Source organism: Toxotes jaculatrix, chromosome 6, assembly GCF_017976425.1.
Source record: "Toxotes jaculatrix isolate fToxJac2 chromosome 6, fToxJac2.pri, whole genome shotgun sequence".
In the NCBI taxonomy this organism is placed as follows: Eukaryota; Metazoa; Chordata; class Actinopteri; family Toxotidae; genus Toxotes; species Toxotes jaculatrix.
In genome coordinates, this window is record NC_054399.1 from 6,393,512 (window position 1) to 6,416,035 (window position 22,524).

Sequence of the window (22,524 nt, forward strand, 5' to 3'; positions counted from 1 at the left end):
TTCCAAAGTTATTAATGAGCTGACATGAGGACAAATTTGCATTCTGCTGCTTGTTTTTAGACCAAATACATGGAACTGCATCACAAACAGGCAAAATGAAGAAACTAATCAATTCATATTGTGCAGCATGACGCCTCAGTGAATAGAGTTGAGCCGTTAGGTGTGTATTTTACATGGAGGAATGGTGGTGGATCAGTCGTTGGTGTGCCTCCTACTGCCACCAACTGAGACATTTGTTACCGGATGAGGTCACTGACTTCAACTTTTTTTATTGTGCAAATTACAAAAAACTCAGACGAACAGGAGACCACAGCACGAAACCCACGAAGTGTACATCCGCAATTCAAACTATTACCCATTCAGCTTCATTCTCAGTCTGTAATGACCTCCTGGAAAGCTGAACACCAAACATTTCATGTGGGACGCTCTCTTGACACATTTAAAGGGAAGCACTATTTCGGCGATTGTGGTTATTGATTTTAGTAAAGTCAGCATCGACAAAAAGAGAGCTGGAAATTGAGGCATCAAGACCTCCATTTAAAATAACATCAGGTGACACTTTTAGAAACTGGTCCACTGACATATTGACAGCGTCTGTGAGCTCACTCAACCTTTGTTTGAGATATTACACCCAGATGAATTTTAATTGAATGCACAGCTTACAGCTGTGAATGAATGTCTCCGTATCCCAGTAAAACCACCATGGGTGTCATAATAGTTCCATTATTCAGTGTGTATGAAGCTCCAGAAAGTCTCCCTATGTGACCTTAGCACTTCAGTTTGTCTCTGCTGATTTTAAGTCTGTCTGTCTGTCTACAGCTATGCTAGCAGCTTTGTGAGGCTGTGCTCTGGTACAGTAGTGGTTTAAGTTAAATACTAACATTATAGCATGTTCACAAAGAAAACGCATGTTTGCCTTGCATCTTATTTTAGCATGTTTACATGCTAACATTTAGTGTGCTTAGACTACACGCAAAGTCCAGCTGAGGTTGAGGGGAATGTCATAAATTTTGCAGGTATTTGGTCATAAACCAAAGTATAGGACAAAGAGAAATTCTGACCTGATGAGCAAGAGGAAAAGTGAAGCGCCCACTCAAAATCAGAAATGTCAACCTCATGCTAGAGCTAGAAAAGTTAAGGAATCACCAGTTATTACAATCCCTCCTGAGAAAAACACGAATGTCCGTACCAATATTCATTGTAATCCGTCCAACAGTTGTTGAGACATTTCACTCATAACCAAAAATGTCAGGTTCATTTTGGCTCCATCCAGTGAATCCATCCTGCAGAGATTAAGATATTTCAGTCTGCACCAGCCAAATAACTTTCAATGCCACCCTGAGAGCCGTGTGTGACTAAAAACTGTACTGTAAAAAAAACAAAAAAAACAACAACAAAAAAACCCCATAAATGTCTACTTTTGTCAAGTGCATTCAGATAATGTTTTATATTATATGTTTGCAACATCTTATCTTTTGCAGTGATGGTAGAAGACTGAGATTTCTGTTTGTTGTAAAATTAAAACTCTGATATTAGCCATAAGCACAAAAGAAGGTGTGGATATAAAGGGATTAAAGTGACAGGTGTTCACATGGATGGAAGTGCATTAAAGCTAGCATTGGAGGCCAGCAAGCCACTTGGTTTGGTGGTTCCAGTCGATTGCTTGAAGGTCGCTGTGTGATGAATGACAGAATCACACAACTATCAAGAAATGGTTTTAAAATAGAAGCATAGTGTGGTGAAACCCCATTAGTTTCTGCCATGGCAGGTATCACATCCATCATTGCTGTAGGAGGACTTGTGGGGGGATCTGTCCATCATCCCGCTCTTAGCATCCCATCTTTGTGTCCTAACGGATTGGCATAGAAAGGGGTGAGGGTGAAAGAAATGGAGGTAACCTGTGATGTGAGTAATGGACTGCCACACTGTAAATGAGGTCACTACCGTATGCTGTACTCCTGTTCATTATAATGAATGCATGCATGATCTGTGTACAAGATCCAACTCAAACCCTGAGGCTGTAATGAATGAGACCTTGGGTAACCTTTCTGTGAGTCTGTGGGGAACAGGCTCCTGGAGACTAAATCACCTGAGAGTTACAGTACAGATGGTCATGGATACAGCAGCCATCAGTAACCACATTTACAGTACGCCACATTGCCAAGAGGGGAATCCCCATTCCCCATCACGTAGTGGTTAATAACATGTCTCATCTACTCAAGTGGAAGCAGTTCTGAGCTACACCTCGCACACCTTCTTTCTCTGCTGTTCCAGGTCACCTGGTGCTTTACTTCGCCTTCTCCCCCTGAAGACAGATGAAGACAGCTGCAGACTCCTAGTCGCACAAACCCCTGAGTCTCGCCACACTTCCACTGACCTTTTCCAGACCTTCTTTCTACCAAACTTTCTTTTTCTACCTCTCGGGGGTGTCCTTGAAATTCAAACTGCATTTATTATTTCACCCGAAAATGCCACAAGATTCTGCAAGATCAACGAAACATAGTGCTACCCCTGGGATCGGCTCGCTTCTGTTCCAAGGCAAAAGGAGGCATGGAGGGCATCACGCCGACATTTAGAAATACACAGTTTCCCTGAATTACAATGAAAAGCAGACTTGTTGTACAGACTTATTGTACATGCCCTGAGACTTTCTCCAAATCTGTTGTAAAACAACCGTAAAGACACACAAAAATTACCACAAAGAAACACAGAACGAACGGGGGGCCCACCTTTTCATGCTTGTGACCAGAAGCCTCGTCTCATAATCTGTCTACAATTATTAAGACTTTTTAAAACTTTTATTTAAAAGGTATGAACTCATGGGGCTTGTAACACAGTAGTAGAACTATTTATTAATTGCCACCAAAACCCAAAGCAGCCTAAACTGATTCTTCCCACACAGAGGACACTAGATCAGTGGCTTTCAGTTACACTATAAACTCACAAATCCAGTCAAATCCAGCCAATCCAGCTGACGACTCCCTAGTGTCACCATCCGCTGAGAGTGAGATTTCACTGTAACCTTGCCTGGGAGGGGAATGAAAAATAAACAAGGAATCTGCGCCAGAGTGACCTCTGATCCGATTAGTATCTTCAAATCCTGTTAGGCATCCTCCCTGATGCATGTTCATGCTCCATTCAGATACTCCATCCTTCTCTAATTTCCTCACCTCCCATCAGCCATGGAAAATTCTCCATTACACAGGTAGGCATATGTACTCAACCAACAAACAAAAAGCCAAAGATGCACTCATGCTGAAAAACACTCCTGTCTGATTAGGTGATGCTACTGTAGCTACTTTCTCTCCACTTCTTGGTTTCCTTACAGTGCAACACGCTTCACCTTCCCTCTCTATCTAGAGTCTAATTACTAACGACCCTCAGAAACACTGTGGCCTTGGATTTAAGAGGCAGAGAGGAGACTGGGAGATTGAATTTAATCCAGCTACGCAGGGAAAAGGTGACCTTTCTGCAAGTTAGTTTCATTTTTGTTGCTCAGTGATGCAACTGGATTAGAGAATTATTGCAGAGGATGAAGAAAGTTATCTGCGAAACGTAAGCTAAAACCTCATTCACCCGTGAAGTCATCGCCTCATTCATTCATTTATTCAACTTGAGGCCTTGAAAAATGCACAGGCTAATCAGCTACCTTGTCCCTGCAGGACATTAAAAGAAGCAGATCAAATCAAGGGAACGTTCCCTACTACATCCACAGAGAGAGTTGCACCCTCAGGGGACCCACCATCTGTCACCCTCGCTCTCTTGCACCTGCTTATGAGTTGTCACACCCCCTTTAAGCAAACCTTCTGCTTGATGTCATACTAAAAGAGCAGGCGGCGTGCTGGGCCAGCCTATGAGCTAGATGTCTGCCTGTGCTCTGCATACGCTATATATCAGTCTCCTCCTTTCACTTAGTTAATGAGCTTAAGGATGTTAAAGGTCAAAATGGATTCTATAAAATAACACACAAACATATATGCAGGCTTTTTCTTTCCATGTACACGCAGACACACACACACACAAAAAGGCACGTTATCTTCAAACATGCTGGCACACAGACATGTTATCTCTAAGACGTGCTATTGTCAGGATCTCCATAGAGACGAACAAATCCAGTGATGTTGTTCAGCTCCATTAAAGCTGGTCCACTCACGGCAATCACAATGCACCATCGGTGGTGCACTCCTACATCAAACCTATCCAGACTTGGAAAGCCCAGCTGGGACATTCTGCCCACACAGCATCCAGTACTTAAGGCTTCATGATAATTTGGGTGTCCTGTATATGAGAAGACTGAGACAATAATTGTTTTAGGGAGTTAGGTTTTCTGTGGAGCAGAAGTAAAGAGGGGAGAAAAACAGGAGAGTAGAAAATAAGAAGTGAATAATCTGACTTTTGCCTAGAACTAGTTTGTGGCTAAAACTTGTGGGTTGCGGACTCTCTAAATCCAAGACCAGGCAATGTTATATGGCACAAGGTGACTTTTTACTTTAAGACACTGGTGTGGAAAAAAAAACCCCACTGAGTCTTGACAGATTGCCAGTCTATAACCAGGCTACAGCTATAACTATTTTTTTTTTTTCCCGGTTAGAGATCCTGAAGTGTGTCTGAGGACCTGTACGGCCTCATGAGTGGCAAGTGCATCCAGTCATGTTCATTGGCTGAAAAAAATCTGATCACATCGCATGCAAAGTCATTTTTGTCTAAGCACATTGGCAGTGCCCCTAATTCAAGCAAATGCTCATTGAGCTTTGCCAGACCACTATGAGTGATGCAAAATTTGTGGGCTGGCTGTGTGAGGACAACAGCTTGTTCTCACTGGATAAAAACACTGAAACGTAACAAGATTTATGGCTTTTTATAAGCTGACAGCTATTAGGAAAGTGGCTGTTCTTAGTGCTCTTGTGATTCTGTATAAATACTCATTCGGGTCATACAGTATGCATGCAGTAGCCCCCAGTGTATGTATGCTCCCAGCTAACAGGCCACCCTTTATTATCAGCTTCATCAGAAATTCCATCAAAGTCCAATGAAATATAATGAGTGGAAATTACACTGCAAAATGAAGATTATGGTGAAAGTGATGATCCAGCTCACCTCACAAGCTCATGGAAATGAGGGGTTAAATCTAACACATTATTTAACAGCACAGGGGTTTCTATTATTGGTCGGTATGTCAAGAAAGAGATTAATGAGTACTGTTTATATTGTACTTATGTGAATCAAAAAGTGGATACACTGGGTGCTATGAAAAGGTCAGTTGTGGGAGTACTAAGAGTGCTGTGAAAGAAGAGACAGAGAGAAGAAAAGGAGGACAAAGAGATGAAGATACCAGAGGGGAACATCAGAAAGGTCAGCTAGTTCATTTCTGAAAATACAGAGGAACCTAGACAGGCCTATAATTGGCTAAACTGTCTATCATACAGTGTGGGAATCTATGCTGAACATACAAAGAATGGGTGTGGTGGATAAGTATATATAAGTAGGTAAGTTCTGCCACTTCTGACATTAATTCTAACACCAACTGTGCTGGTTGAAATACAGTCACAGAATCAGTACTTCAGCTTCATGAAAAGACCACAGTTTTATTATGTGTGAAATCATGTGATTCATCCTACACACAGACTGTACGTGTACAATTTATTATAACTTCATTTTTGAACTTATAGAAAATATAGGCTTTAGGATGGGACTTACCACTTGGTTACGTGTGCGATGGTAGGGCTGAATGATGGGTAAACCCAGGGGTGTCACCCACTCCACAGTGTGGCCAGATTTGGAGATGAGCCTGGCGCTCTCTGTCAGCCAATCCTGAAACAGATGGATGCCAGCAGAGGTAAAGTGAGGGCACGCACTGGATCAAGGAGAATACTCAGAAAATATTCAAAGCACTTGACCAATAAAATAGTGCGAATGCCTGCCTATTTGCTGTGTTTATAAAAGTGTGTTTATGTGAACATCAGTGCAATCAAGTTCCACTCAGTGAGTTCAAACGCTGACAAAGTTTCACATTCTGCTGGGTCAAGGATTTAATAAATTAGGCTATAAATATAAAGTATATAAATATAAAGTATATACAACAAACTTCTCCATAGCATCAGCACATGATTGATGCATTTAGGTCTGTTGCTCTTCTTCAAGGAGCTGCAGACTTGCTGAGGAACAGGTGAGGAGTTGTTGCTTATTCTAAAAATTGCAAGTGCAACAGTGCTGTTTGCATGAGTGTCTGGCACAGTTTGTCTCCAAGAATGGAAGACCTATTAATGTCCCACAAGTGCCTCCTCTCACACGCACACACACACACACACACACACACACACTGAGCTGTAGGAAAGATAAATACGTGCTAGCAAGTCGAGGTAGCAGTCTGGCCCAAAGCTGCTGCATTCATCATCACCTCTCTCCGTATATTCCCAGGAACAAAGAAATGAAGATAGCATGAAAGCAAAGAAACGGGAGTGGGAGATTAACTAGAGAGATTGCTGGAAAGACTGACTGATCAATCAATAGATTGATAAGAGACAGAGAAAGAGAGGGGGAGAGTGAAGAGCAGACAGAAAGTGAATTGAAGGGAATGAATAGCAGTGTTGACAGAATAAATGGGAAATGTACAGAGGATGTAGGAGAGGAGGTCAGGGATGACAGCACCGGGGACCGATCAACTGCCTCTCTCTCTCTCTCTCGCTCTCTCATACTTCAACTCACCCCTGTGAAATGCAAGAGGATGTGACCTATTTAAAAGCAGCAGGTGGATACACACAAACACACACTCGCACAAGAACATCAGGTCGGCACCAAGGTATCCTGGGAAGGAGATTTTTCATCTCAGACTGGGCCGTCCCCACACATTCCCCAAAGGACACACATGCCGGCAGTGGGTGGTTTTTCTATTAGCTCGCCAGAAGTAATGTACAATCTCCTACCAGGTGTATGTCCTACATCTATAAATAGAGTCTATGTGATGAATGGGTGCCATTGCCGTGGTAATAGTAAAGTAAACTAGTCATTAATAAAAGCAAAATAAGCTATAATCTATGCAGTAGTAGGTCAGTAGTCAGAAATAGGAGCAACACTCTATTTTAGGGGTCTGTAATTTCATATTTATTTCCTGGAAAGAACAATGTTTGATGGTATTAAAGTTCTGTTATTTCAGTTATTTTAAGAGTTTAGTTAGTTGCTTTGAGCTTGAAATTCCTTTGGATAATCAGATCCATGTAAACCCAAACCCAAACCAAGTAAACACTTTTTAAAAAAAAAACTTTATTCTTGCCTGTAGTTATTGATTAATAAAGTGTATTAACTTACCACTGTATCTATTTTCCATACGTTTAGAACCAAATAATATAGTTCTTTCCAGGAATCTTCATAAGAAGTTATGAGAAAATGACCAAGGCACTTAAAATAAAGCATTACATAGTTTTAATACTTGTGTGACTGTGCATTGTATTTCGTGATATGCAAATGTATGTTTGCTTTATACCTGAAAGAAAATACAATCTACTGCATGTGTGGGTATATTTTAGAGAAAACAAGAAGAGTAACTGTATTTTTGCAAAATATTTTTACTGAATGTCAGCTGTGTTATGCACTTAGTAACACACCAGTGTGAGTTGGGGGTAATGTGTTGAATGAGATAATTGCATGTATGTGTTTAAGTTTATGCAGTTGTAATGAACTCACCTGGATCTCTCTGGTCCCTGTAAACATCTCTTTTAAGCCACTGAACACCAGTCGTACCAGGTAATGTGATGCATCCCATATATAGTCCTGGAAAAGCAACACATTATTAGGCTTGTGTATTCACATCCTTAACACATCATACTTTTCTGCTGCAATTTAACATAATTAATATTTAATCTTTTTTCACTTTATTATTAAATGTATAATACAAATGTAGGTGATAAAGGTTGTAGCACAGATTGAAAAAGGTATATTCCTCATATCATTACAGAGATATAATCTCCCCTCAATAAGAGCTGCCTCATCCTCCCATCCATCCGTTATCAGTCACAATTACACTTTCCCCCCAATTCCACGTTTAAATAATTAGGGACATTATACAGAAGTCATTTAGCACAATCCGCTGGCTGTGAGATGTTGGATACGCTGACAGCAAGATCATGCTGATCCCATCTATACAGACAATGAGCTTATTTTAAGGAACTGTATAGCTGTTTGACAGATAACAAGCACTACGGTGCAGTAGGAAGATTAAATGCTTCCATTTTCCTGCCATGGTGTCATCTGACAGAGTGGGTGTGCCCATCAACGGTCCATTTATGCCCAACCAAATCGAAGTGCAATGGTTTTGAACTAAAAATAGATCCAGAGCGGCTGTGCCAGGGATATCAAATACTATTGTTGTATTACACTCATGGCCTCCATGATTCAGCCATGCAAGATTTAATTTCACTGCACTAAGACAATATATAAAAATAAAAATCACTAAAATGTAAAAGCTTTTGTTCTTGGTTAAAGACAGTGCGGTGGGACTTTTCATATCAAGGTCAAACTTACTGAAATCCTGACATAATGCCTCCATGCAGGTGAAGAGGACAATGGAGCAAGAATATGAAAAGAATAAACCTCAGTAGAGTAAACCTTGTACTTCATTACAAGTCTACCTGGGCTCAATGTACAGTAAGTGTAAGAATGTATAGCCTGCGAGGAAAGTGTAACAGGAGCCCTATATAGAGGAGATCCTGTGTTAAGAGGCCAGTTTGTCATAAACGCTAAAAATAAAACAGCACACTGTGTGAGGGAACCCCCTCAGCTACCACCACCATTGCCGTACCTTGGGGAACTCATCAATCTCCTTCAGTCGTTTCTCTATCTGGAGGCGCCCCCCGTACCGCGTGACCCCGTACACCACAGTCATCACCGTCTGTTTCACCACCTTCCTGCTGATGAAGCCCTTCAGAACCTGGGCGATCTTCAGACCTTTCTCTGCATCCTGTGCCCGGAACTCCTCTACCTGAAACACAGGTACACACAAACACACACATATAATTGATATAAAACATACATGCAAATGCCGGCTCAAAATCTGTCTTCTGGTGGACATTATAATGGTTATCCACAAATCCATGTACGTATGATCTGGGCAGAAGTACTTTCACTAGGGCTGCAACTAATGTTTATTTTAATTGTTGATTAATCTGCCCATTATTTTCTTGATTATACAATTACATGTCTATAAAGCCTCAGAAAACCAAAAAATTAATTTACCAATCAATAGATTATCAAAACAAAACAGTAGACAATTATTTTCTGTCAGTCAGTTAATGGATAAATCAACTTATCATTTCTGCTGTAGTCATAACACAACCTCTGAACACATGTTCAGTGTTGCGTATTGTACAGCTTATCTTTGCAAGTAACAAGATTTATTTTCCCAGGTAGCTTCCTATTTCACAAGTCTGATACAATCTACAGTATCATCTAACAATCACCACAGTGCCCACAGGTAAAAAACACAAGTCAGATAGTGTGCTGCAGCAAACTGCACTCCATTTCCAGTCCCCGCCCCAGCTCAGTAACAACTCTACACCACGCCACTGCCCTTGAAAGGTTTCAACTTTTTCCTTCAGAAACACTCACGCTGATTCCTCCTGTACTTCCCATGTACCTTTGGATCCGGGAGGCTGTCTACTCTCACTGCACTCTGATGCAAGGCATGAGAAACTAAGCACTTTTAAAAGCAAGACCTAAAGTAAGAAACTTAAAATGCATTCTCAGTGCTCAGTCTGTCACTCACTATGGAATCTGGGGAATTATCTGCATATCAACAGCTGAGCAAATGCAATGTGCCCTGCAACTGAAATCCACCACAATTCGGTAATTACTTTTCAAGTAAATGCATTTCAAAGACAAGGAGCAAAACGATGCAAACCAAAAACAGCCAACTGCTGCTGACCTGCTGTGCTACTCCGCTGTACACATCCTGGGGCATGTCACAGGGCATGAGGTTGACTGATGTGGCACCAATAACATCTCTGCCTAGAGCGGCGTAGTGCTGGAGACCATTACAGGAGCCGTCCTGGAGGAGAGGTGGAGAGAAGGAGAGGAAAGATTAAAGCAGTGATGTGGAGGAGGAGAGAACAGAGACAGAGAAAGAATTACAGAGATCAGCACAGAATGAGAGAGGGCAACACCGGGAGAAGGGTTAAGGGTGAACAAAACAAAGAACAGATGATTTAAAGTAGAAGTGAAAGAGCAACAAAGAAAGTGAAGAGAAGAAAGAGAAGACAAAAACAAAGGAGAAAGGGTAAGATGAAACACATGACCATCGACTCAGCAGATGAGAAATAAAGATTTGGGTGAGGCTGTTTCTTCGAATCAAACCATCTGTGAGTATCATTCAAAGTAACATCTGGTTTTGGCAAAGGAAGACCAAGGAAAGAAAAAGGAAAGAACCTACGTTCATTGTGTGTACACAATTAAATGATTAATTATAATTTTAGTAATTTTATTTACTTTTTTTGTTTTGTTTTTTGTAGTAACATTGCCCCAAATGAAAATATAGCACTTTAAATGAGATCAGCCACATGACCATTATCAACTTGCAGGGCAAGATGAAAAAGCCTAATATAAACATAACAGTGCCATATTGGCCATGTTCCTAACCAACTAAAGAATTTGTCTTTTTCAATTTAATTTCTGTCAGAATGCAGCCTCTGATTGGCCCGTCTCTCTACTGTGTCAACACAAACCAAAATGTTGAGACTGCAGCTGTATGAATCTGCAATGTGTTGGTGTTTTTCAGGCCCTCGGTGAGTTTAAGTGACAGTTAAGTTCTGCAGGTGCAACGAAAAGTCTCCCACAAACAGACTACTTTTGGCTATTTAGATCCTTCCCTTTCTTTATTTATCTGTCGGGGGCTGTACACATTAATTAACATCAACTTGATGTAAATGTGTCAGATTTAGCCATAAGGCTAATTTTCATCTACAGTGCCTGAGCAGATCGAAGTTAAAAGCTGCACTAAGTGAAAACCTCAGAGCTATTGTTTTTTTAAAATCTGCTGGAGAGGAAGAGGTGCTAAATTCTTTGAGCCAAATTGATCACACTAATTTCAGTCTAAATCTAACGACTGTTCTGTGCTTTCACACTGTGTTACACAGTGAATGTTGGTGTGATTCTTTTTTCTCTTGTCTTTTTCTTCTGAATATGTTTGAGGCCCAGAGTCAGGCAAATTACTGCCACTTGCATTACTTCATTTTTTTTCTTTAACTGGTGAGCTTTAATGAAATCTGCCACGACAATTTTCAGTACTTTGTTTGGTATAATTAGCATGAATCACTATGTGAAATGTGCATTACTAAAAGCAACATTAAAGGACAGACATTTTCTCAAGTGCAAAATCAATGCTACATTATAACAAGACTATTAACAAGGCCCTGAGGTGCCGACCATAAAGCATTACTCCAAAAAAATAAGAAAGATTATGTTTAAAAGTGTAAATCACTGAACTGCTGCCATATGGCTGCACAGTTAGTGGGTTACACAGCGGAGCAAATAGACACCCAACCCTGACACTTTTCTGGATTTGTTTGTTGCTTTGCTTTGTGTAAGAAAACCCTGGGACTTAAATGCCAGATCTCAGCACAGGATAGCTCGAGCTGTGCTCTGCTACAGGTTTATGACAAATGACATAAAATGGCCCCACATGGCTCAGGAGGTCTTGGATTGTTAACTTTGATGTGCCCTCTAAAGCAGCACTATAAAAGATGACTAAATGGCATACCTTATTTTTAGGAGGCTATAAAACTAGAACTTTAATTCAAGGTACTGTCAGATGAGTGAATTCCTAAGGATAATCTGCTCTAATTTCTTATATTTTTCATCTCTGTTTCACCTGAATTTACCTTCACATTTTTGGTCTTGAATTCAGGAACACATTGGTTAGAGATGGAACATGTGATTTAATGCATCTCTGTAAACAGATAAATACTTCTGTGTTTGATGGAGTGTTTAATGGTACCTGATGAACAGGAAAATGAGAGATGAACTGTGTTGGATCGGGAGATCTCACAGCCTTGGCTATCTCCATGCAGCAGGCCAGAGCCTGCCAAGGCTCATCTGCATTCATCCACCACTTCTTACCCTGAGAAAGACAAACACAAGCACATGACACATTATCCTGCATACTTAAACATGGCCAGAAAAGGATTTTCACTTTTTTGTAATATTATCCTTTTCAGATTGTGTCACTTATTAAATTGACCAGGAAGTGACAGAGAAAGATGTAGAACTGCTATGTGGAACTATGAATGTATGGTTGGAAAAACTTATCAATGACCAGCAAAGATCAATAAAGATCGACTGACATTTAGAGGGTTGTCGGCAGAGTCCAGTATGTCCTCCATGATAGTGTTTGCATACTCCAGCCGCCCCTGTAGTGAGCTCCTCTTCTTTAACCCTGTCAGATTGACTAAGTGGATCTTTAGCCAGTCCAGGCCCTTGGGACCAAGAGGCTTCCCCTCCGCAAACACAAGGATGGCCCGAGTCACGTCGCTTCCGAGGTGATTTAAGTATGGAGGACAGGGGTATGTACGTCCCCTGAAGTCCATGTTGTGAGGGAACCAGAAAATCTCATCCTGCATGTGCTTGGCGATGGAGAGTTTATAGAGAGCATCCATTCGCAGGCTGTGCATCTCACTGCATTTCTTTTTGGCATTAATCACCTCTCTTTTCATGTGGGCCTTCTCGGTAGAAGTATAAGTGGGATCTTGGGGGTTGAAGTGGGGTATTTTGGGGGCCTCTGACAGGGGAGGAGGGATGTCTAGCTTTTCACTACCCCGATCATTGAAAATGGTGATAATAATATCCAACAGGGGTTTGTTGATCCTCCAGGCACAGTTGCCCAGCTGGTTGAGAGAGTCCAGGACTGCATGGAGGCTCTGGCATTTCTCCAACAACACGTCATGTTGGGTGGCCCCGTCTACTGTCCTCATCAGCTTGGTCGGTGTCAGCAGGTAGGCCCCAAACTTGACAGAAGTCCAGGGTATGGGAGGGCACAGCATCGGCATCACGTAGGAGTCAAAGGTGAGCTTGGTCTCCATGGCTTCCTGCTGCATCTGAATCAGGATGGGGTGGGGCTTGATGAAGCCAATCTGGTGGGTAAAACATCAGAAAAAATCCAATTAGATACCTCAGATGAGCAGGCACAGAAAACCGTGCTTATCTTAGCTTAACAGAGACAAATGTGTCAATTACAACAAAATCAAAGATGCTAGCTCAGTTTATTTTAAAATCAGGTTAAGGTTAATCATGGCAGAACACTGCTAATTTAATCTGAGTGTAATTCTGATAAATATATACAAGCAGATGAGCTATAAATTTGAACATCTGTTTCATAGCAGTTTCAGTCTTAACTGAGAAGAAGAACAATGTACAACCTCTGCACTAAGTACAGATGCAACAAAGGGTCTAAATAAAGGCTTCCAGTGATATCATTCCTACATATAGACTCAGGTAGGCAACTGTAGCTCCAACCCACAATTTATTATTATTATATAGATTTTTTTTTTATGCGTGATAATTATTGCATCCTAGTTCTTACAGCATGTAGAACTGGACATAAAGACCATCATAAGGAAAAAATACAGTAACCTAACAGAAAAATAAAACACCTCGGCACGGCTTGCATGAGTCAGACTGCCATGCTGTGCTATAAAATCATTAGGATGCTCCCCTGATGGGCAAACCTCCAAAGAGAGAAAGAAAGTCGAGAGATGTGAAAAACGAATAAAGGAATAAAACTGTGCTACAGTACGTCTCTTTGCCAAAGTGTATCAAGTCCAAGAAGTCCACAATTCTCTGTCTCTCCCTCTCTCCCCCTTTCTGCTTCTCTCCCCTGACACGGTTGCCTCACCCTCCTGCAGGTTCCCATGGCAGTAAATCAACAAGCCAATTAAGGGGGACACTAAAAAAGGGATTAGCCTGGAACCTATTCATCTTACTCAACTGTTCCCCCTGCCAATTCACACAGGGGGGAAATGGTTTTATAATTCACACCCTTCACTCAAGCTTCACACTGCATAGGGGGGGTGCTCAAGTGTTCAAGGTAACAGGCTTTAGAATGTCAGAAACTCTTCTTGTTCAAAGTGAAGGTCAAGTGTTTTCAGGTATTTTCTTTGTTTCTACTCTGCTTTGCATCTCTCCTTATTAATGAAAATGTCAGCTGTACAACTGCTTAAACTTTCCTTGGTCAATTAATGAATTAAACAGGCTAAAAGTCACAATGTTTTTATTTTTAATCCTTTCAAATACGTGTATACTCAATGTTAGCTTCCAGGAGATCCCATTAATCCTAATTTTTAATCATTTTTTCCACATAAATATCAGTTGAAACAATCTTTTTTTTTTCTTCTGGGTTAATGCTCAGGAATCTTGTTATACTGTTACCAGGTTATTAAAGGTATTCAGATTCTCTCAGATCTGGATCTGAATGGTTTGACCAGAGAGGCCAAAGGACCTGTGTTAATGCTTCTGTGTAGGCAAGAATCTGCCCTGCATTTTTGGCTGCTTTAACAGAAATGCTCCTCACTCCAGGGTTGCTATCCATGTGTCCCTTTGATATCCCCGCAGAATAGACCAGTAGCAAAGCAGCACTTGGAAATATTTGTACATCCACTGTACCTGTCGGGTGCTACGGAAGGCGTACATGTGGTAGAGGATGGGGATGAGCTTCCTCTCGTAGGATGAGTTCAGAATGTCGCTATTAATTTTGAGGTTCTTGACCATCATATCCACCAAGTAAGTGCCCAGCTCCACAGTTATTATGTACGGCCAGCTTGTCTCTTCCCCCAGCAGCATGGGTCCTGAATTCTGCTCCATCTCCAGATTACACCACTGCTCCCTGGGAAGGACGTCATACTCCTGGAGGGAGCAGATCGGAGGTGGGTTTTCATTTAGTGATTTAAGTATTTTCCACAAGTGAAAAATGTCATGGAGTATGATCCTATCAGTATTTAGCAAATAGCAAAGACATCGCAAGCCTTACCAAAATAAGCTATGAAGTTTTTCAACAGGCTGGAAGTGTCATATCAATATCTTAAATATTTTTAAAGCAGACATTGAAAATAGAAGAAAGCTTTCCTAATGATGGGTACTGTGAAAGCCCAGATAAATTAAACCCCCAAATACTTTATCTGCAACTACTCATTATTTTCATTTTCAATTAATCTGCCGATCATTTCCTCAAATTAATAATTTTATTGCTTAGTCTATAAAATATTAAAGGTGTTCACTGATTCAAAGGTGCAGGCTTCAAGGGTCTTGTTTTGTCAACAGTCTAAAGCCTTCAAAAAGGTAGGTAGATAGTATAAAAAAAAACATTATTTGGTTCAGGATAAAGCATTATAATACAAGCTCATTAGCATGAACCAGTTCAAAGTAAAAGTTGGATGGGTATAAACTATGGTAATGAACAACAGCATCATATACTGACAATACAGCAGCATTAAACCACAAAAGAAGTTCTTTAGACTTATGTAGGTATGTATGCATGTATGTTTGTAGTATTAGTCCACAGTGCATAAATGAGATTGACCTGAAGTGAGAGGCTGTTTAGTCAAACCTTTATGGTGTTCAGTTTTCAAAATGCATGTGTGAAAATTTAAATGAGTAAAGTGAGAACTCAAGACTAATGTTTGGTGTCATACCAACAATGAAAAACACCATCACAGGCATAAATTTAACAACAAAGGAGGCACTTACATAAAACAAACACCTTAACTAACATCTAGTCTAACCAGCTACTGGAGCATAATGAGCTCTTGCTCATTATAGTCTTGATGACATTAGAGTTTGCCCCTGTGTCCCAGAAGCATCAAAACACTGGAACACTGCGTCAGTGATACTGGCTGTAAAATTCCACTGTGGAAACACATTTCACTTCAAAAATAATGCACAGCATGTCAATGAGCTGGTGAGCAAGGTCTATGCAAAGATCCATCAGATCTCCTCACCGGTCAATTGTTAGTTACTTGTCTTACAGCTTAGTTAATTAATTTACTTTTATATTTTACTGCTGATGTGGAGGGCCTGCAGTGATTTCTCTAAAACTGAATTTCTTATGACAAATTTATATTGTTTTGCCAGACAAAGCATGCAAAAAAATGTTTATACAATCCCTTCTGCAAAAATAATACACATGAGAAGTATACATAAAGACAGACAAACATCAAACAAGTAAGATGTCATTTCTCTACCTTGGTGTCTTTGGCCAGCAGGTCTGAGTAAGCGCTGTAAAGGCTGCCCAACTTTTCCACCGCCTCACTGTGATGTTTCTGCCGTATACAGTACTGGGTGTAGACCCTGTGGCCCAGATCTCTGGCTAAAATCTTCAGCGACTCTCCACTGGGAGACAGGTTGGCAACACTCTGAACAAGAACAGGACATAATTCAAAAGGTCAAATAGGTGACAACAGCAGCAAAAGGTTGTTCGAGACTTTTGCCAGATCTGGTTTAGTTTAATAATAATAATAATAATAAAATAAATGCTTCCATCAGTGGGGAAATCAAAGAGAAAATAGCTGTTTCAGAAATCACATCATACCCCGTGAATTTGTCCATGTAGGAAGCAAAGGTATCTGATCAAAAGCATGCTCCCCTCAGCTGCCAAAGATAAAACCTAATGCTTTTCCAGTTGTTGTCACTGTCAACTACTTGATTTGTGTTTTGTGGTTTCCCAGACTAGTCAGGTCATACTACACAACAGCAATGTCGAGAAATGTCGAAAAAAACAAAGGAGCGACAACAGTGACATCACTTCACATCTTTCAGGTGTGGTTGACTCATACACAGACAAGTCTTTGTTAAATCCAAGATTTCTGGCATTTTACTGAAAGATGGACTGGGTTAGGTGGGTTGTATTACCTGGATCATAATGTCGACATACTCCCTATCTTCCAGCAGACAGAGGTAGGGATAAAGGTTAAGCTTGTAGTCCCTGGTGCTGGAGTTTGCCATGATCATCTTGCTCTCCCTCAGGGCCTGGAGGAGGCTCCTCTGCCACTGAGCCCGTTGCTCCGCTAGAAGCTCCCTCTGAAAGGACAACACATGTGTAAGTCATCTATCTCATGACTGTGACTGACACCTGGAAACCCTTAAACAATGTGTCAAATAAAAGGACCAATTCTGCAGAAATCCTTGTTTATCACAAACTGCAGGATCCAAATGGAAAGTCATTATAAAACGTGAAGCAGCAAATAGGGCCACCTCTCACTGGACACAAGCTATTGTGCAACATGGCCATGAATTCCATTTGATGGTTAGACTTGTTTGGTCCACATGAAAGTGAGAAAACAGGCTTAAGACAACTGGGACATATATTTGTTCATGTAAGAATACAACAGGAAGGAAAAACTTATTCTTCTTTTCCCAGAGTTTTGGCCTAATAAATAGGTTTTCAGTTTGGATGCATACAATTGATCAATTAATAATTCCATTCCATTAACCTTCTTTAACCTCAGTCCCATCGACTAAGACTAGAGGAAGAGGTGGACAACATCATGCATCTTGATAGATAAGCAGGTTTGTTCATGTATAAACATGTACCTGTGGAGGTATTGTGATACATGTACGATCTGTACATGACTGTGTGTATTTGTAAATGCTCACTCTTAAGCTGAGGAGTATTACTCAGTGTGACTGAAGCTGAGACACAGTCTGGATTGTGGATGGAGAGGTGACTCTGCGTTGTCTCCAGTGGCCTCCATTACAATACATTATTATTCTGCCCTGACTGTCTGTAAATGCTTCCTGACCACCAGGGACTCTCAGCCTGCTCGCTTCCCACGTAGCCCATCTGCAGGCAGACGAGCCAGCCTGGACTGTAAATGCCAGGGTTGGAAAGAAGGCACAGCACAGGAATATGACGTTTCTGCCTCTAACCTGTCAGGCCTAAATAATGCATATTATTTCAAAGTATAGATCGGAGAATAAGAAAAACATTACTCATAGGAGACAATGCGTTATTATTCGTATTCATAAATGAATACTCCCTTTGTAAAGGGTCATATATTAGTATAATTACTTCAAACAAAGCAGACTACTGCCAAGATTATATGCACCCACCACAGTCTGTATCTTACACTGTGTGCCAGCACTTTGGGCTTTGTAGGCAATCTGCAGGCTTTTTTTTTGTAGTTTAAAGGGACAAACTTATAGAACAAAACAAGAAGATAACTGATGTTCTTCTTGCACAGATGAAGCAATATTCTTTCTAACAGGAAGCAACAGCATCTGTGGGAAATGTTCTTAAAAACATTGAATCAGCAACAATACTATTTATCTAAACCCATGTGTGTGAGCGTGTGTAATTAACTCACGTTTAAAAATAGTATATTAAGTACTTATATATTTTAGGAAAAAAAGAAGCTGATTATAGATTTAATGACTAAACCCCAAACCGTCTTTCATTAAGAACTAAATCTTCTCCATGTCATAATACCCCATTGTTTTTACATTTTTGAGTAGTTCCAGCATCACAGACCTATAGATCTGAAATCTGTATTGAAGGTGACATGAAGACAAAGGGAGGCAACAGGTGGGTTTGTTTACCATCTTGGCCATGTTTTCAGTGACGGGCTTGGCAGCCTCCACTGACTCGATGGTGACAGTGCAGGCCTGCTCTACCCTGAGCTGACGCTTGAAACGCTCCTGGAGCTCCTCGCGAGTGAAGTCCAGCTTGGGGTAGTGGTGGTCTGCCCTCTAAAACACAAGAGAGACAGACAGAGAGAAACAAAGACTGCTTACTACTGTAGAACAGTAAGATATTTTCTTTGCCCTGATCTTTACCCATCAAGACCACAAGACTGGCAGACCCTTTATGTCCACTACATTGCTAGAAGTTGCTGGTACATGACCTGGGTATAAGCTTTCCCTGAAACGAAAAATCCAGGGAAAGTAGTCGGCAAAGGCCAAGTCATAAAAGCATCTCAGTCTGCTACCATGAGTTAATCTGAGTGCAGTATGGCTATAAAACAACAATTAATTGCTCTCAAGTGTAAGAAGTCGACTGCATTACCAAACCCAATCAAGTCTTCTAAGCAGCCAACCTGACAGACACTGCTAAATTTCTTGCTAACAGAAATAAAATGTCCGTTAAAAGTCAGTTTAAAGAAAAAGTGACCATGCCAAGGCAGGATGTGAACATGAGTAGATCGCATTAAAGAAGTACAAACATTTATTAGCTTATGGAAAGCGAGCAAGATACAGTAGACAGTAAATTAGGCCTCAGAGAGACATAGCATGGACAGCAGCAATAGCAAAGCTTAAGGTAGCGTGGTACATAAATTGCTCACCAGACAGCTCTTGTACAATATTACAACTTTAGAACAACAAATGGACAAAGAAGCGAACAGCTGCTTATCAGCAGAAAGGGATGAAATCAATAGATAGCTGCTGAAAAATGTGCTGCCACGATAATTTTGAAAAGTACAAACTTGCAGCTTCTGGTGTGTAAAGAAAAATAAAGAGCTCCACAGAAAGGACTGTGTTGCAATATTGTCATAGAAAATCTGTGATATTATTTTTGAATACTTCATGAAACTGAATGAATTAAAATTTCTTAACTTATAAAAAAACTTTTTTTTTTCTTGAGCATACTCTGCCAGGCCCACAGTCCTCTCACTGGGTAGATAAGCAAGGTCTGACCAGGAGAATGAGCAGCATTTAGTACTCAGTACTGTGATGTAAGCTATACTACAGCTATATAAATAAGGCCATATAATATAGGCAAGTTTCCAGATGAAAAAAATAATCAAATGAGAGAATACCAGACAATCTCTGGTGACAGGTTGAAACCAGATCAAACTGCATTTTGTATAGTCTGCAGCTTCATCAAAATTCCTTCTCAAACCAACAAACAATATTCTAATTAGACTGTGCTTCTGCTCCTAACACTGATTCAAAATCCTCCAGAGACCATCCAGTCTGCTACTCTGTTATCTGAGGGGCCAGTTATTTGCACAGCCTTTCAGTCATTAAATCAACTTGCCAAAAAGTCACAGCCATAGTCGGACAACAGACTAGTTAGTCAGCCTTGAAAATAGAATCAGAGGCAATAGTAATGGAGCAGTCACATTTGACCTGTTTCACATGTCAATAGGTGGCATGGTTTCATATACATTCTTAGGATAAAAATACATGACCTGATGATACCATCACATATATACACACACACACACACACACACACACACACACACACACACACACACACACACACACACACACACACACAGGCCAACACTAAGATAAGATGTGTCACTCAGAAACATGGTGCAAGGATTGATGCTAAAAATACTGCAATTGAACACAAAGCTGTTAATGAATCATGTGAGAATCAGGAGGGGAAGGGAGGTGGGGAAAAGTGAGGAGAGGTGAGAGGAAGAGAGGCAAGGAAAGCAGAGGACCCATTAGAAAGCAGAGTTGGCTCACTATAAATAGGCCAGTGCCTGTCTGGCTGTGAAGGGGTGACAATCAAATCTTTCGTAGTCACGCTGGAGCCTTCTGACAGCTTTCCCAGCTTTCTGCTGCTTCGACTGGCAAAACATACACAAGACTCAGCCATAAAAATAACTCTTATCTGTAGATATAGTCATACATTCTCACTTTTTTTTTTTTTTTTTTTTAAAAAGCATCCACTCTGTGTTTAAATAAACTCATTTAACCAATTTCCATTAAGAGCTTTAGACTGAAAAATGGGTAAGGGGAAAATGCCTTGTGAGACATCATAACATAACAGTGTATATGGCTAATTACACCAAAAAATGCAGTTTCTGATGTCCCAACATAAGCAAGTAATTGTCACTGCTATATCCAGTGACATCTGTTTTACATCATTCAAAGCACAAAGACCCAATAACACTTGGTTGGTTGGTTAACTCCATTATATCAGCTATGATGACGTCAGTGAAACAGGTGGACATAGACCAGTCTGTCAGCAAATGAAGTATCCTGGTGATGGGGCATAACCTGGAATAATACTCCACAATAATGACTTCAGAACTTGTAAGTTTTTTTTTTTTTTTTTTTTTTTAAATATGGCGGATACTAAAGCCCATTCAAGCCAATCAATTTTTAATACTCTAAAATTAACTTTGGTATACCACAAGGTTTACTGCCAGATCCACTGTGTGAACGTACCACCCTGATTGTTGTATGAAAAAACACAGTGGGAGAAAGTAATGCTGGTTGTGAAATTCTTTACACAATCTATGACATGCATAAAAAAGCTGCTATAAGTGTCTTATAGCTTTAAATTTCATTGTACCATATGCAACCTCAGCAAACACGGTTCATGTCAAATTTAGCCTGTGGCACCTCTGTGTAGAAGTCCTTAACCAGCGATGAATAACACTGGCTCGTGGACACGTTGAGGTGGGGCTGGTAGTCGGGCTGGATGACGCGTACGGCCTTCAGCACCTTGTCTCTCTCATCTTGTTGGAACACACATTGGCTGAACAGATCGTCCACAGACAGACCGTCCTTCTCCATCTGACTCAGGCACCTGGACGCACAGGGATATACAGTGTATCAGGTTTTAATACATTACAGTGTCATGCACTGTCTTCACTCTCAAGCACTTAATGTTTTGTGCTATGTGATACTTGCAAAAGGGTAAAACAAAGCAGAAAAGGCTAACCATGTCTTGTTTTATAAGAAGCTTTTATAGTTAGTTCTGTTGCTAACTTACTGTTACCAAGCTGGTTGTGATGAGAAGTAGAAACAGCAGCAGTGTTTCCATAAAATAGACGTAGATGTAGCATAACAAATCAAACTTGCACAAAGTTCACTGATTGCCTTCCAGATTATTTTTTTTTCTCCACAACTTGGCATTAAAACAGTGTTTAGCAGCCAACCTGGAAATCCCATATGTTGGTCCTTCTCAGCAGCACATGTGTACAGTGTGTAATAACTATGGCTAAAACAACCAGAATAACTATTAAAACTGTAACTAAATAATAATATATAGTTATAAACAAAAATATAACTGATTAATGCTTATGTGAAGATATCAGTCCACCAGATTAAGAAAACATAATCAAAGCCACCCTGTTTTAGAATATAATGATAATACATCTCTTCTCCATGAGGTTTGCTAGATGCTTGTTTAGGTTTAATGTTCAGAATACGGCCCCTTCAGATGACACAAGAGGTAGATTTTCATTTATGTGGGAGATTAAAGTTATTATGACGGAACAGACTTTAGAGTCTTCTGATCAAAAGGTCAGAGTTCACAGCCCTCTGACCTGCTTGTTGATGTGGGAATGGGACTATGATAATCATATAACTTTCTGGGCTGGGTCCCTGATTAATTCAGCTTAAAGAAAAAAAAAAAGAAGCAATAAAACTCTCCTGTATGTGGGATCATTGTATATGTCTGCCCTACCCTGATCGACAGTTGCAGAATATCAATTTAAGTATTTGCATTGATAGGCTTATCTGTCAGATTCAAAGTATGAGTTTGACCCACAGACAGATGGGCACTGACAAGATGAGTGAAATGTTT

General features: G+C 40.5%; 1 protein-coding gene across 4 annotated transcripts in view; it reads right to left on the reverse strand.

Annotated features, from left to right (window-relative positions):
• Positions 1 to 22,524, reverse strand: part of polrmt (polymerase (RNA) mitochondrial (DNA directed)) — a 121,433-nt gene that overhangs the window by 16,635 nt on the left and 82,274 nt on the right. For all 4 annotated transcript variants that reach the window (XR_005894195.1, XM_041040273.1, XM_041040272.1 and 1 more), the window contains 11 exons: positions 21,336 to 21,522; positions 18,571 to 18,720; positions 16,885 to 17,052; positions 16,218 to 16,388; positions 14,644 to 14,883; positions 12,330 to 13,115; positions 11,984 to 12,106; positions 9,917 to 10,039; positions 8,795 to 8,974; positions 7,681 to 7,767; positions 5,698 to 5,811 (listed from right to left, as the gene is read on the reverse strand). Coding sequence is in view for 3 of the 4 variants with exons in the window: in XM_041040273.1 (XP_040896207.1) it covers positions 5,698 to 5,811; positions 7,681 to 7,767; positions 8,795 to 8,974; positions 9,917 to 10,039; positions 11,984 to 12,106; positions 12,330 to 13,115; positions 14,644 to 14,883; positions 16,218 to 16,388; positions 16,885 to 17,052; positions 18,571 to 18,720; positions 21,336 to 21,522 (2,329 nt within the window). In the remaining variant the exon portion in view is untranslated. The remainder of the gene's footprint in view (positions 1 to 5,697; positions 5,812 to 7,680; positions 7,768 to 8,794; positions 8,975 to 9,916; positions 10,040 to 11,983; positions 12,107 to 12,329; positions 13,116 to 14,643; positions 14,884 to 16,217; positions 16,389 to 16,884; positions 17,053 to 18,570; positions 18,721 to 21,335; positions 21,523 to 22,524) is intronic.